Source organism: Lithobates pipiens, unplaced genomic scaffold (assembly GCF_037356315.1).
Source record: "Lithobates pipiens isolate NorthernLeopardFrog02 unplaced genomic scaffold, aLitPip1_a1.2 Scaffold_22, whole genome shotgun sequence".
Taxonomy (NCBI): Eukaryota; Metazoa; Chordata; class Amphibia; order Anura; family Ranidae; genus Lithobates; species Lithobates pipiens.
The window spans coordinates 138,091,608-138,107,440 of NW_027507784.1; the positions used below are offsets into that span (position 1 = coordinate 138,091,608).

At 42.3% G+C, this 15,833-nt stretch overlaps 1 protein-coding gene across 1 annotated transcript in view; it reads right to left on the reverse strand.

The window, feature by feature from the left end:
• The window catches only part of CPS1 (carbamoyl-phosphate synthase 1), a 179,499-nt gene that overhangs the window by 126,281 nt on the left and 37,385 nt on the right, over window positions 1–15,833 (reverse strand). The window contains exon 6 of the mRNA XM_077448349.1: window positions 1,211–1,303. Coding sequence (XP_077304475.1) covers window positions 1,211–1,303 — 93 coding nt within the window. The remainder of the gene's footprint in view (window positions 1–1,210; window positions 1,304–15,833) is intronic.

Below are 15,833 nucleotides of genomic sequence, written 5' to 3' on the forward strand. Positions count from 1 at the left end.
TCAACATTGCTCTTGGCTAAACAGTTAGCCAATAGGAATGTTTGTGAGGCATAAATGTTCAGAAAACTTTGCAGTTCACCTAAATACCAACTGTATGCTTTGACTTTGATGATAGCATTACTGTAGTGGTTGGGAGGCAGGCAACACAAACATTGTGTGACTGGCCCCTCTTCCTCTCTTATTGCCCTACTCGTCCCTCTCCTTTCAGTGATGTTACTACTTCAGTCCTGCAGGCTGAGGCAGCAGGAGAGAGGCTGCCTTGGGAAAGGAAACCTGTGAGTCTCAGAAACATCAGTGTTTTTTTTATTGCATGTGCTATGTGTTGCTACTAAGATCTAAAAAAAATTGGATATTCTTGGTGTGCTAGCCATGTTTATCTTTGGATGTACATGTTGTCTCCATTGGCTGAGCAACCTTTATCAAGTGTATCAGCTAAAGCTGTGGGTTGGATGTTTTTTCACATATGTGTCACATGCAATGGCCATAGACCGGGAGGGACATCTGGGTCCACGATAAACCCCAATTTGTGGACCCTTAGCTGCCCGTTGAGGCTGTAACAAGCACCCTGACAACTGGGAATGGTATCTCAACTGCAGAAGATGATCAGGTGAACACTACCTTAGGGCAATGGATGACTTTGTCCCTGCACTGATGTACAAAACCCAAAGGCAGAAGAGAATATAGGCTCTTGCTTCTACAGCTTTGGAATATTCAAGGTGTGCACTTGGCACAGTAGCAATACTTACCAGGACAGCTGGGGGCAAAGAAAGCATAAGGTATGGGTTAGGAATGGATACACAGGAACAATATGGGGTCCATTGAAGTTTACAGTGTCAATCTGTAAATTGTGCTGTAGATATATATCCCATATTGCTCCACCTTGTACACTGTGCTTCTCTACTGTACAGTACATACCTTGCCACTGTAGTCCCTCCTCAGACTTACCAGACTGCAGACCACAATTGCTTCTGTGGTCCCACGTTCACTAGTTTAATATAAATTATACCTCACACTGAAGACATTTTTATCATTAATAACTATGATTTGATTCAGGTAATTATTTAACCAACTTGCTTTACAATATTACATTTGTCAAATACATAGTAGCATCCCTCCATAATTATGGTAGGTTAAAATAGAAACCAAGATCATTTCAATAATATCAAGCATAGGAAAGACAATGATGTATGAAACTGCAAATGTTTCTTACCTTTGTGGACACTTCTGCAATAAGGTTTCTTTTGTTTGGGTCAATAAATTCCACAGGTTGGCCTTCAAATTCAATTTTACCCAGTACAGCTCCCTACATAAAGAAAGAGTTGAAATATATATTTATTGTTAAGATTTTATTTTATAATTTAAATTTAGTTCCACCTTCTTCTGATGTTCCATTTGTTTCTTTAATTTAATGGGTGTCATCAGTTAACGTTAGGGAAGGATAAGCAAGGGCAGACCTGAATCTTATTAGAAAAAGTAGAGAACTACATATAACTGCAGCTGTATTTTTGGATCTATTAATTTCTTGAAATTTTGTTTTTGCAACCTCACTATGCATTTTTCATAATTTGCTCAGGATAAATTGACTAGCTTTGTAATGGCTCATGATTATAAACATTTCTACCTATAACATATATTTCCTTATGTGTTCCTTTTTTTACCCAAGTTCAGTTTAATAACATCTTCAAATTATAATAATTATATATAATTAGAGTCTTGTTATGAGGAAGAGGGTGCTTCTCTCTAAAAGATAGACATGTGCATTCCTTTTCGTCCGAATGCATTTTCGTCCGAATTTCAGCTATTTTCGTTTTCGTTTTGACAAACGATAACGAAAGCACAGAACCTGAAAAACGAAAGATCCGACATAAATAAATGCTTTATTTTCGTTTTCATTGTTACAACAGTTCGATATAGAATAGGCGATTCGATGTGACTCTGACAATAACAATCTGTGTCTATAGAACCTGTGGTCGAATGTGCCTAACCTTACCTCTATTAGTCCAAGATTATATAGAGAAAATATTCAACAGAGAAAAAAGATTTGACAGAGAGAAAAGATTCTGCAAGTTACTGTCCTAAAAAGTGTTTGGGGACACTTGTCCCAGGGGATATGTATCAATGCAAAAAAAAGTTTTAAAAACGGCCGTTTTTTCGGGAGCAGTGATTTTAATAATTATTAAAGTGAAACAATAAAAGTGTAATATGTAATATTCCTTTAAATTTCGTACGGGGGGGGGGGGGGGTGTCTATAGTATGCCTGTGAAGGGGCGCATGTTTCTGGTGCTTAGAACTGTCCCTGCTCAAAGTGTCATTTATGCAGGAAAAAAAGTCCTTTAAAATCACTCGCAGCTATGATGAATTGTCGGCTCCGTAAGAGAACACTCATTGATAAAAAAATAAAAAATAAATAAATAAAAAAGCGTGGGGGTCCCCCAAATTCAATTACCAGGCCCTTCAGGTCTGGTATGGATATTAAGGTGAATCCTGCATCAAATTTAAAAAAAAATTGACGTGGGGTTCCCCCTAAATATCCATACCAGACCCTTCAGGTCTGGTATGGATATTAAGGGGAACCCCGCGTCAAATTAAAAAAAAAATTGACGTGGGGGTCCCCCTAAAAATCCATACCAGACCCTTTATCCGAGCACGCAACCTGGCAGGCCGCAGGAAAAGAGGGGGGGACGAGAGAGCGGTCCCCCCTCCCTCCTGAACCGTACCAGGCCTCATGCCCTCAACATTGGGAGGATGCTGACCCCTCAAAGCACCATGTCCCCATGTTGATGGGGACAAGGGCCTCATCTCCACAACCCTGGCCGGTGGTTGTAGGGGTCTGCGGGCGGGGGCTTATCAGAATCTGGAAGCCCCCTTTAACAAGGGGACCCCCAGATTCCGGCCCCCCCTGTTTGAAATGGTAAGGGGGTACCCCTACCATTTCACAAAGAAAGTGTAAAAAATTGTTAAATAAGACAAACACACTTTTGAAAAATTCCTCTATTAAAAATAAAAAAAATAAAAAAAAAGATTCCAGCGGTGGTAATCCACTCTTGCTATCCAATGACGGATGATCATCTCTCCGGGGTCCAGCGATGGCTCATCTGAATCAGCGCAGCGAATCCATCCATCTTCTGTCTCCACGGAAGAGACACTACCCCCTTACCATTTCAAACAGGGGGGTGGGGGGCGGGATCTGGGGGTCCCCTTGTTAAAGGGGGCTTCCAGATTCTGATAAGCCCTCACGCCCGCAGACCCCCACAACCACCGGCCAGGGTTGTGGGGATGAGGCCCTTCTCCGCATCAACATGGGGACAAGGTGCTTTGAGGGGGTCACAGACCCCCAAAGCATCCTCCCAATGTTGAGGGCATGTGGCCTGGTACGGTTCAGGAGGGAGGGGGCGCTCTCTCGTCCCCCCTCTTTTCCTGCGGCCTGCCAGGTTGCGTGCTCAGATAAAGGGTCTGGTATGGATTTTTTAAATTTGATGCAGGGTTCCCCTTAATATCCATACCAGACCTGAAGGGCTTGGTAATTGAATTTGGGGGACCCCCACTCTTTTTTTTTTTTTTTTATCAATGACTTTCAATGAGTGTTCTCTGTAGTACGGAGCCGACAATTCATAATAGCTGCGAGTGATTTTAAAGGACTTTTTTTCCTGCATAAATGACACTTTGTGCAGGGACAGTTCTAAGCACCAGAAACATGCGCCCCTTCACAGGCAAACTATAAACCCCCCCGTACGAAATTTAAAGGACTACTACACTTTTATTGTTTCACTGCTCCCGAAAAAACGGCCGTTTTAAAACTTTTTTTTTGCATTGATACATGTCCCCTGGGGCAGGACCCGGGTCCCCAAACACTTTTTAGGACAGTAACTTGCAAATTAGCCTTTAAAATTAGCACTTTAGATTTTGAACGTTGCAGTCCCATGGACTTTAATAGGGTTCTAAAGTTCACACAAAGTATGCTATATACTAGCTCCGTCGAATCTTCTTTATACATTCAACAGACACCATAAGCCTTCAAAGACAGATTCGACCGTAATTCATGTGGATTTTTGAACGAATGCAATTTTTGAACGAAAAACTAAATAAATAAAAACGAACTTCGGGAGTAACTAAATTAATTAATTTTTCGGACGAAAACGAAATTCCGAAACAAAATATTTTACTCTGCACATGTCTACTAAAAGAGTCTTTCTGGTCAATGACCCATACACATTGTGCACCTCGTCCCTAGGATCACAGTGTATAACAATAGGCCATTATGAAAAAAAATTCAAAAATTGGTATTGAAGTGGGCCTGGACTCTAAAAGTGAAGATTTGTTATATTTTGGGGAACACCTAGAAATAATGTGTGCTCAAGCAGTACCCTGTAAATGTGTACACTTTGCCTGAAAGGTCTCCAGAAAAATAGCGGTGCACTTCCTGTGCTTATAGACTTATAGATGTATATATGCAGTGGGAATTTAAAGCCTAGTACACATGGGCTGAATGTCAGGTGACATCAGGCGGTTCAATAAAAACCGTCCGACATTCGGCCCGTATGTTTTGCAGCAGCTTCTTTTGGATGTGCAAGCTGGAACACCAGCCAATGGCTGAGAGCACAGACCAGAGTGTTCTGGTGGGCAGGGGGGGCTGTCAGAACAGCTAAGCGAGGGAGATCACTCTACTAACATTGGATTGTTAGTACAGTGGCTCTGATCAGCGCTGGCAGTTTTCATTCGTTCAACCCGCTGGGCTGGGTTGAACGAATGAAAGATTCATGGTGTGTACTAGGCTGAAGGCACTTTGTCTTCCAGGGTGCTTGGTGTGAGATTTGGTGATGTTGCTACTGTGCTTCTCATTGTTTTCCTTGCTGGAAAGGAATCTGCACTACAGGAATCCTCATACTTCTGCTTTATTCAGTCAGTGGATCTGTGCTTTCTGAATCTCTCCTGCTGCTTCTTTATTATTCTTCAACAAGTGATTGAAACAGCAGTCATTAGGCAGCAGCTCAGACATGAGGAAGCAAAGCCCTGTCTCTACCAAGGTGGCTGCCTCCACACAGAGACACAGGGGTTGATTTACTAAAGGCAAATGGGTTGTTCATTTTGCAAGGGAAGTTACACTTTGCAAGCATATTTTCTCTAAAGCTTAGTGAATGAGTTGAAGCTCTGCTGATTTCATCCAATCATGTGCAAGGAAACATTTCATTGGATGTGCTTGGGTATTCTTTGCAAAATAAAACTTCCCACATTCACTAAGTTCTGGGGCAACTTTCCTTGGAAAGTGAACAGGCTATTTGCCTTTAGTAAATCAACCCCACAGGATGAAATAAGGCATAATGAGGAAGTAATGGGAAAAATAGAACTGCAAGGAGATTACAGGGCATACCAGTGACTAGTCCTTCTTCCACAGTTCAGGTCTTCCGTAGCCTCCCTGGTGGTATTCCCGAGTATGGCTCGGGGTGAGATTTCAGTACCAAAAGAGGTATTCCCAAACCAGACTCGGGATCGCATCGCAGGAACCATGTAGAGGTTTACTTACCTTGTCCCCTGGATAGTGTGATGTCTCCCCGCTGTGATCTGCGAGCTGCTGTGTCTCGCTCGATCTGCCACAGTGCCGATCTCCGTTCCCTGTGAGCATTGCGACACACGGGAACGGAGTTCGGCGCCAAATACAAAAAGTAAAAAACACATTATAGATACAGTATACTGTAATCTTACAGATTACAGTATTGTATCAAATAATTACACATCCCCTTTGTCCCTAGTGGTTTTTCCAGTGTCCTGTATGCAGTTTTATATTATAAATATTATTCTTTATGCCAGGAAGTTGGAAATTGTCCATAGCAACCAAAAAATGTCAGTTTACGTCAAAAGTGCTTTTAGGCCAGCTAGAAAACAGTGATAATAAATTAGAATCACTTGCAGAATTGAGCGATAGTTCGTGGGGAAATTCATCATCAACCACTAAAAGTAAAGACAGCGACAATTCTGCAACTGAGCAAATGTCACTGTTTTTGATTTGATTACATTATTAAATAATCTTTATTATTATTATATTATTATTTGTTATAATTATTTATAGATATTATATATATATATATATATATATATATATATATATATATATATATATATATGTATATATATATATATATATATATATATATATATATATATATATATTATATTATATTATAATTTATGATTTTGTATATTTCAAACTTTATCATACCCTAGATGTCTATTAGACTCTTGTTTGGACAGCTTTAAGTGAATCATTTGTAAGAATTACAGGCCTACAATATAAAACGCCAAATATCCATGCAAAATAATGGTACCACTTTCAGCACCTAAAATCAGAAATAATCATACCGCCAGGGAGGTTAACGATAGCGATTTTATTAAATTCTCTAGTTTAACCTTTTCTCTTTGAATAGCAAATGGTACATTGCTTCTTTAACCACTTCCCGACTGGCGCACAACGATGTACGTCATCTCACGGGGAGGGAGGACGGGGAGATGCTGATGTAAACAGTATCTCCCCATTCTGCCTAGCAACAAGTGACACTGATCTCTGCTCCCTGTGTTTGGAGCAGAGATCAGTGTTCTGTAAATCACAGCCACACCCCCCACAGTTATAAACATGCCCCTAGGACACACTTAACCCCTACACTGCCACCTGCTGGTTAACCCCTTTTAAGCATTTGTATAGCACTGATTGCTGTATAAATGACAATGGTCCCAAAAATGTGTCAAAAATGTCCAATGTCCGCCATAATGTCGCAGTCACAATACAAATCACTGATTGACACCATTACTAGTAAAAAAAATATTAATAAAAATGCCATAAAGCTATCCCCTATTTTGTAAGTGCTATAACTTTTGCGCCAACCAATCAATAATCGCTTATTGAGATTTTTTTATCAAAAATATGTAGAAGAATACGTATCACCCTAAACTGAGGAAAAAAAACTTTTTTTATATATTTTTTGGGATATTTATTATAGCAAAAAGTAAAAAATAATGTGTTTTTTTTTTTCAAAATTGTTGCTCTTTTTTTGTTTATAGCACAAAAAATTAAAACCGCAGAGGTGATCAAATACCACCAAAAGAAAGCTCTATTTATGGGGAAAAAAGGACATCAATTTTTTTTGGGAGCCACGTCGCATGTGCAATTGTCAGTTAAAGCGTCACAGTGCCTAATTGCAAAAAGTGCTCTGGTCTTAAGCCCGCAAAATGGTCCAGGGCTTAAGTGGTTAAGTTTATAACACTTTCATAATGAAGATTTATGTCACCAAGTAGAAACAGAAATAATGGTCTATCTGTAAGTGCATATGGTATGATTATCACATCTTACTGCCTTAAGATAGAGGGGCTTCATGGTTCACAATGGAAGTTTTTAGACTACTTTTCTAATTTGAACATTTACATTTTTGGTCATCGTTCCCTTCAACTAGTACATTATAAAGAAAAAACTTGCTGCAGTTCCTATACTGGGAGACTGCTATCCTCATAGTACACCATAACACATAGTACACGAGAGAGGGTTGTGCTGGGGAATTAACTCTTCCTGAAGTAGTTCAATTTAGTTAACCATTTCCTGACTGCCCCATAGCAGATTTACTGCTAATTCACAGCAGAAGCTGATCTGCGGGTCCCGGGGACTCAATGGCACATTAAATTGAAAGTGAAAACAATATCATTTATGATAAGGAGAAGTGAGCATTTAAAATGCTTCATCTTAACATGCTTATACCTGCACATTTTACATAGGTAATATAATTTCTTTAGAGCAACCAAAAAAACATTGGTACCTTCAGGTTCTCTATGTGGATCTATTTCACCTTGAGCCATTGAGCTCAGTAAACATGTTTTTGCAACAAAAAAGAAAAGCAGGCCCAATAAAACAAGTGAAAAGGGACCTAAAGCTCTACCTACTCATTCAAATTGAGAATAAAAAACACCTATTATGCATCATTGTGTATTTACCTAACTAAAAAATAAATATAGAAATTTTTTTAGTTTAGGAAAGAAATATGTAATAACCCACTACAGATTTTCTTTAATAGCATCCTATTGTTAGAGATGTGTGTGCACCATGTTATTCTCATAGGAAAGCAAGACTGCCAAATCATAATAAATGCAAGCTTCTTTTACAGAAAATGTTGTGGTTTCTTTACATGTTGTAAAGGGGTCATTTATTTGCATATTTTAGAAACAATTGGTTCTTTAATTTGAGAAATAGGTTATAGCAGCTGTCAGTTAGCAATTCTGCTTGGAAAAACATTAGCATACAATAGAACAGCAGGAGTCCAAGGTTAGTCTTATTTTTTTTTATTTAATATTGCAGCTCTCTGGAAAACAGTTAACACGTGGAACTGCAGATAAGCTGACAAGTTTAATTATTTTCTTAGCATAAAAATGAAAAGCAATGTTTGCAAATCATCTTATTATCACCTTGGGACTGGGATTATAAAACAATGTAATAAACATTTTTAAAATAAATGTTTAGATATATATTATGGGCTCAATTTGTAAAGTGTAAAAGGTTGATAGTTTGGCATTTTGCTATGGGAAAAATACTTTTTGAGAGTTTCACTTCACTTTAAAAAAAAGTGTGTTCTGTTTGAGATTTAGATCTAGTGGTGCTGCCTAATGGAAGTGCTCTTCTCTAGGGAGAGCAATCCAGGAGCAGTGTTCAGTTTGAATGCATTAATTAGATGGTGGCTTTGTATTTAGCTGAAAGCAATTTTGTCACTCCAAAACTCTCAAAGCAGTTTTCTGCAAAGGAAGAGATAGCATACATACCTCTTCAGCAGCCCGTGACTCTTACCTTTTCTCGGTTCAAGCACTGCAGCCTCCATCAGACCCTTTAGCATTCTAAACTTCCAGAAGTTTTGGATGCTTGTGTTCTCTACTTCACTCTGTGGTTCTAGTCTTAAAGCGGTTGTAAACCGCTGCACATTTTTGTTTTTTTTTCTTACCTGCAAGGCAAAGGCATAATGTGCTAGTATGCATCACATACTAGCACATTATGTGGCACCTCAAAACGAAGCCTTCCAGCGATGCAATGTCATGGCTGGAGATAGCTTCCATCTTCATCCATCTTGCTTCCAGGTTCGCAGACTCTGGCTCTGCATGTGAGAGCTGCCGTTCACGGCACAGGGCTCTGAAGGAATGGCACAGGTGACCGTTCCTTCAGGGCGTATGCAGGGCCGTCTTTAATATTAACTGGACCCTGGGCAAACATTTTCTTGGGGCCCCCTCGTCCATGCAATTTCGCTCTCCGCATGCTTTGAGACATACAATAAATAGCAGCTAGACTCAAAATTAGTTTACTGAATAAGATCAGGCAGTGATTGCAATTGGTTGCCAGAGGTTACAGTGTATCATTACTGCTCACTTGCTGTTAGAGATTGCAGCACACATTATGACTCACTGTTATTTTCTAGAGGTTACAACACATGACTTCTGCTTGTTGATTGGTTGCTGGAGATTACTGTACATCAATACTGCTCACTGATTGAATGCTAGAGGTTACTGTACATCTATACCACTCACTAATTGGTTGTTAGAGGTTACTGCACATTATTACTGCTCACTAATTGGTTGCAAGAGGTTAGTGCATAGCATTACTGCTCACTGATTGGCTGCTAAAGCTTACAGCACATCATCTCCTCTGCCTGCACATTCACATGCACCATAATTCAGGGTGCTGTGGCACCATGTTATTTTGAAGAATCCACCTCCAATTTGCTTACTTTTGCAAAACATGATGTTAACCACTTTCAGACCGGACCATTTTGCTGGTAAATGACCAGAGGTCTTTTTACACTTTGGCACTGCGCTGCTTTAACTGGTAATTGCGCGGTCATGCAATGTTGTACCCAAACAAAATTTGCGTCCTTTTCTTCCCACAAATAGAGCTTTCTTTTGATGGTATTTGATTGCCTCTGCGATTTTTATTTTTTGCGATATAAACGTAAAAAGACCGCAAATTTTGAAAAAAAATGATATTTTCTACTTTTTGTTATTAGAAAAATCCAATAAACTCAATTTTAGTCATACATTTAGGCCAAAATGTATTCAGCCACATGTCTTTGGTAAAAAAAAAGTCAATAATTGTATATTTATTGGTTTGCGCAAAAGTTGTCACATCTACAAACTAAGGTACGTTTTCTGGAATTTACGCAGCTTTTAGTTTACGACTGCCTATCTCATTTCTTGAGGTGCTAAAATGGCAGGGCAGTACAAAACCCCCCCAAATGACCCCATTTTGGAAAGTAGACCCCCTAAGGAAATTGATAAGAGGCATGTTGAGCCCATTGAATATTTTATTTTTTTGCCTCAAGCGATTGAATAATGACAAAAAAAAAATTTTTTTTTTTTTTTTACACAAAGTTGTCACTAAATGATATATTGCTCACACATGCTATGGGCGTATGTGAAATGACACCCCAAAATAAATTCTGCTGCTTCTCCTGAGTACGGGGATACCACATATGTGGGACTTTTTGGGAGCCTAGCCGCGTACGGGGCCCCGAAAACCAAGCACCGCCTTCAGGCTTTCTAAGGGCGTAAATTTTTGAGTTCACTTCTCACTACCTATTACAGTTTTGAAGGCCATAAAATGCCAAGATGGCACAAAACCCCCACAAATGACCCCATTTTAGAAAGTAGACACCCCAAGCTATTTGCTGAGAGGCATGTTGAGTTCATGGAATATTTTATATTTTGCCACAAGTTGCGGGAAAATTACAAACTTTTTTTTTTTTTTTTTTTTTTTCACAAAGTTGTCACTAAATGATATATTGCTCACACATGCCATGGGCATATGTGAAATGACACCCCAAAATAAATTCTGCTGCTTCTCCTGAGTACGGGGATACCACATATGTGGGACTTTTTGGGAGCCTAGCCGCGTACGGGGCCCCGAAAACCAAGCACCGCCTTCAGGCTTTCTAAGGGCGTAAATATTTGACTTCACTCCTCACTACCTATTACAGTTTTGAAGGCCATAAAATGCCAAGATGGCACAAAACCCCCACAAATGACCCCATTTTAGAAAGTAGACACCCCAAGCTATTTGCTGAGAGGCATGTTGAGTCCATGGAATATTTTATATTTTGCCACAAGTTGCGGGAAAATTACAAACTTTTTTTTTTTTTTTTTTTTTTTCACAAAGTTGTCACTAAATGATATATTGCTCACGCATGCCATGGGCATATGTGAAATGACACCCCAAAATAAATTCTGCTGCTTCTCCTGAGTACGGGGATACCACATATGTGGGACTTTTTGGGAGCCTAGCCGCGTACGGGGCCCCGAAAACCAAGCACCGCCTTCAGGCTTTCTAAGGGCGTTACAGTTTTGAAGGCCATAAAATGCCAAGATGGCACAAACCCCCCCCAAATGACCCCATTTTGGAAAGTAGACACCCCTAAATTTAGGGGTACACTAGTGAGACTAGGTAATAAATGGCGGGTGCCCTGAAACTATAAAAAAATAACTAACCAACCAGCGTCACCTGTAACAGTTATATGGTGATCACTGGTGAAAGGGTTAACTAGGGGGCAATCAGGGGGCTTTATGCGGTAGTATATGGGGGTCCCTGGCGCTATAAAAAGCTGCGGCGAACCTAAATACCTACTTGCCTAACTAGCGTCACCTGTGACACTAATACAGCGATCAGAAAAACGATCGCTTATTAGGCTGGGTTCACACTGGAGCGATGCGGGAACGCCACGAATGCGCGGCGGGTTCCCGCATCGCATGCCTCCCGGCGGCAGTTCACACTGCCCTATGCGAACTGCTGGGAGTGTCAGTGAAATGTTACTGACACCCCCAGATCAGTTCGCATATCGCAGTGCGATCTGCAAACTCGGATCGCATGGTGTGAACACCCATGCGATCCGATTCTGCTGCGGGCCAAAAAAAGGGTCCCGTGCGAATTTGCGGCGGGTGCGGCGGGTGTGGCGGGTGCGGCGAATGGCTGAACTCGAATCGCACAGAGATCGGATGTGATTTGCACTGCAGTGCGAATCACATCCGTTCTCAAACCGCTGCAATCTGAACCCAGCCTTAGTGACACTGGCGACGGGGGGTGATCACGGGGTTAAACCTTTATTGGGGGGGTTAGGGGGGTACCTTAGAACTAAAGGGGGCTAACCCTAACTGCCCTAACAGTTATTAGTCACAAATGACACCCGCCGGGTGATCAGGGGGTTAAACCTTTATTAGGTAATAAATGGCGGGTGCCCTGAAACTATAAAAAAATAACTAACCAACCAGCGTCACCTGTAACAGTTATATGGTGATCACTGGTGAAAGGGTTAACTAGGGGGCAATCAGGGGGCTTTATGCGGTAGTATATGGGGGTCCCTGGCGCTATAAAAAGCTGCGGCGAACCTAAATACCTACCTGCCTAACTAGCGTCACCTGGGACACTAATACGGCGATCAGAAAAATGATCGCTTATTAGGCTGGGTTCACACTGGAGCGATGCGGAAACGCCGCGAATCCGCGGCGGGTTCCCGCATCGCATGCCTCCCGGCGGCAGTTCACACTGCCCTATGCGAACTGCTGGGAGTGTCAGTGAAATGTTACTGACACCCCCAGATCAGTTCGCATATCGCAGTGCGATCTGCAAACTCGGATCGCATGGTGTGAACACCCATGCGATCCGATTCTGCTGCGGGCCAAAAAAAGGGTCCCGTGCGAATTTGCGGCGGGTGCGGCGGGTGTGGCGGGTGCGGCGGGTGCGGCGAATGGCTGAACTCGAATCGCACAGAGATCGGATGTGATTTGCACTGCAGTGCGGTGCGAATCACATTCGTTCTCATAAACCGCTGCAATGTGAACCCAGCCTTAGTGACACTGGCGACGGGGGGTGATCACGGGGTTAAACCTTTATTGGGGGGGTTAGGGGGGTACATTAGAACTAAAGGGGGCTAACTCTAACTGCCCTAACAGTTATTACAGTCACAAATGACACCAATGCAAAAAAAAAAAAAAAAAAAAAAAAATGACATTGGTGTCACTGTGACTGGGGGGCAGGGGTAATTGGGGGGGTGATCGGGGGGTAAAGGGGGGGTGTGAGTGTGCCTGGCATGTTCTACTGTGTGTGGGATGTGTTGGTGCAACTCACTGATCCGCTCTCCTCCGTGTCGGAACGAAAAATACCGACACGGAGGAGAGAATACATCACTTCCTCTCCTGTGTTTACATTACAGGAGAGGAAGTGATGTCACCGGGGATTTCTATTCGTCGGGAGCGATCGCGAGGGGGTGGCCATGAATGAATGGCCGTCCCCTCGTCCGGGATCGCTCCCGAACGAAAACCGACCGCCGCAGGCACCGGGCGGGGGCCCGATCGGGCCCCCGACCCGCGGGAGGCAAATCACGTACATGTACGTGCTTATGCCTGCCCGTGCCATTCTGCCGACGTACATCGGCGTTAGGCGGTCGGCAAGTGGTTAAGCTTAATTACCACAATTGTAGGCAAGACTTTCAAGCATGCTCCTTTACTTCCCCAGTGGGGAGCTTCCAGCAGAAATGATAGTGGATGTGACCTCAGGGGGACATGATATACATATGAACTCCACCTCTATTTAAAAATCAATTTACATATTAATGCCACCACTATTTACATATCAATGTTGGTTATTTACATAGAAACACAGGTTTGCAGGTGAGTCATCTGTACATGGCAATAGGGCAGAACTTGGCAGCAGCAGCAGAAGTTTACACTGAGATATTGGGACACAGCACGGGACTAAAACTTCAAGGGATAAGGGAATTTAAACTGGGATAGTTGGCAAGTATTAGGCAGCTGCTTTGGGCCCCACTACAATGATGGGGCCCAGGGCAGCTGCCCCTTTTGCCCTGCCTTAAAAACAGTCCTGGGCGTGTGCACCAGTGATGTCACTGGCTGCATGTACAGTAAATATCCCCTAAATGGTGCATGTTTAGGAGATATTTAAACTACCTATAGGTAAGCCTTATTATAAGCTTACCTGTAGGTAAAATTTAAAGATGGAAGTTTTACTAAGTCTGGACTCCTAGTAACAAAGTTACACTAAATTAAAGAAGCAAGTGATAGCTAACATTAGTAAAAACTTTTTTAATAAAATGCTTACAGTGTGTGACAGGTTGGATTTTATTTTACTAACCTGACCAGAGCCTGAGCTGTTAGTGGTGGTCAATGCTGTTAGACAAGACCCCATCTGAAAGCCCTGATAAGCAATCTTGTCATTTTCTGTTCCTAGGTAGTGATGGCCGAACGGTTCGCCCGGCGGTCGTTTCGCGGCGAATTTCCGACTTTCGCCGTCCGCGGGTTCGAACGCCTTTTTCCGTCGTTCGCCCCGGCGGACTTACGTGTTTAATGTATACAAGAACTTTAACCTTTCGTGACACGTTTATCATGTGTTACAGGACAACCAATTGAGACATGACAGCTCATGGACACTTGGACATTCCCCCTAACCTATAAATACACCCGATCCGGTGGCCATTTTACATTCTTTCTTCTGTCACTGTAGGGAAAGGATCCTGTGTGGAGTAGGGACAGAGAAAACGCTAGCTATTTGGTACACAAAAGTTCTTTTCAGGACTGGTATAGGTGTTAGGTCAGCAGCCTGAGTTTCTTTTGTCAGTTTAGATAAAGGGACAGAGCGCTGTATGCTGCTATTTTAGGGACAGCTCAGCCAGATTAGTCTTTCTTCATCATCATCATCATCATCATCATTAGCTGTTACTATCAGGTCCACAAAAGAGCTGTTCCAGCTAATCGTTCCAGCCTACTCTTTTTTGCCAATTTGTATAGGGACAGGCAGGAAGCAGTGTGTCAGGCAGTGAGGATAATTTTAAAGACTTGCTGTTACTATTAGTTCCACAAAGGTTCTTTTCAGGACTGGTATCAGTGGTACGGTAATAGGCTTGTACACGTATAATATTCTTTCTTCCAAATATAGAAAGAATATTATACTTGACTGCTGCCCTTCTGCTGCAGTCTGCTAATCATTCACAACTCACTTGTTCCACAAAGCTCTTTATCAGGACTGGTAACTTGGTCTGTCTAGGGTGCTACGGTACATAGGCTTGGGTGCGGTACAGTCTGCTGTTCTGTAAGGACCGCTATCGGTCCACAATACATAGGGTTGCCGTGCACTACTGCTGACCGCTGCCCTATACTGCAGCAGTCCTTCAGCGGTATAGGGACTGACGCACAGTCTGCTAAACACTAATACACAACCTGCTTGGTCCACAAAAGTTCTTATAAGGACTGGTAACTTGGTATAGGGTGCTACGGTACATAGGCCTGAGTGCAGTACAGTCTGCTGTTCTGTAAGGACCGCTATCGGTCCACAATACATAGGGTTGCCGTGCACTACTGCTGACCGCTGCCCTATACTGCAGCAGTCCTTCATTGGTATAGGGACTGACGTACAGTCTGCTAATCACTAACACACAACCTGCTTGGTCCACAAAAGTTCTTATAAGGACTGGTAACTTGGTATAGGGTGCTACGGTACATAGGCCTGAGTGCAGTACAGTCTGCTGTTCTGTAAGGACCGCTATCGGTCCACAATACATAGGGTTGCCGTGCACTACTGCTGACCGCTGCCCTATACTGCAGCAGTCCTTCATTGGTATAGGGACTGACGTACAGTCTGCTAATCACTAACACACAACCTGCTTGGTCCACAAAAGTTCTTATAAGGACTGGTAACTTGGTATAGGGTGCTACGGTACATAGGCCTGAGTGCGTTACAGTCTGCTGTTCTGTAAGGACCGCTATCGGTCCACAATACATAGGGTTGCCGTGCACTACTGCTGACCGCTGCCCTATAC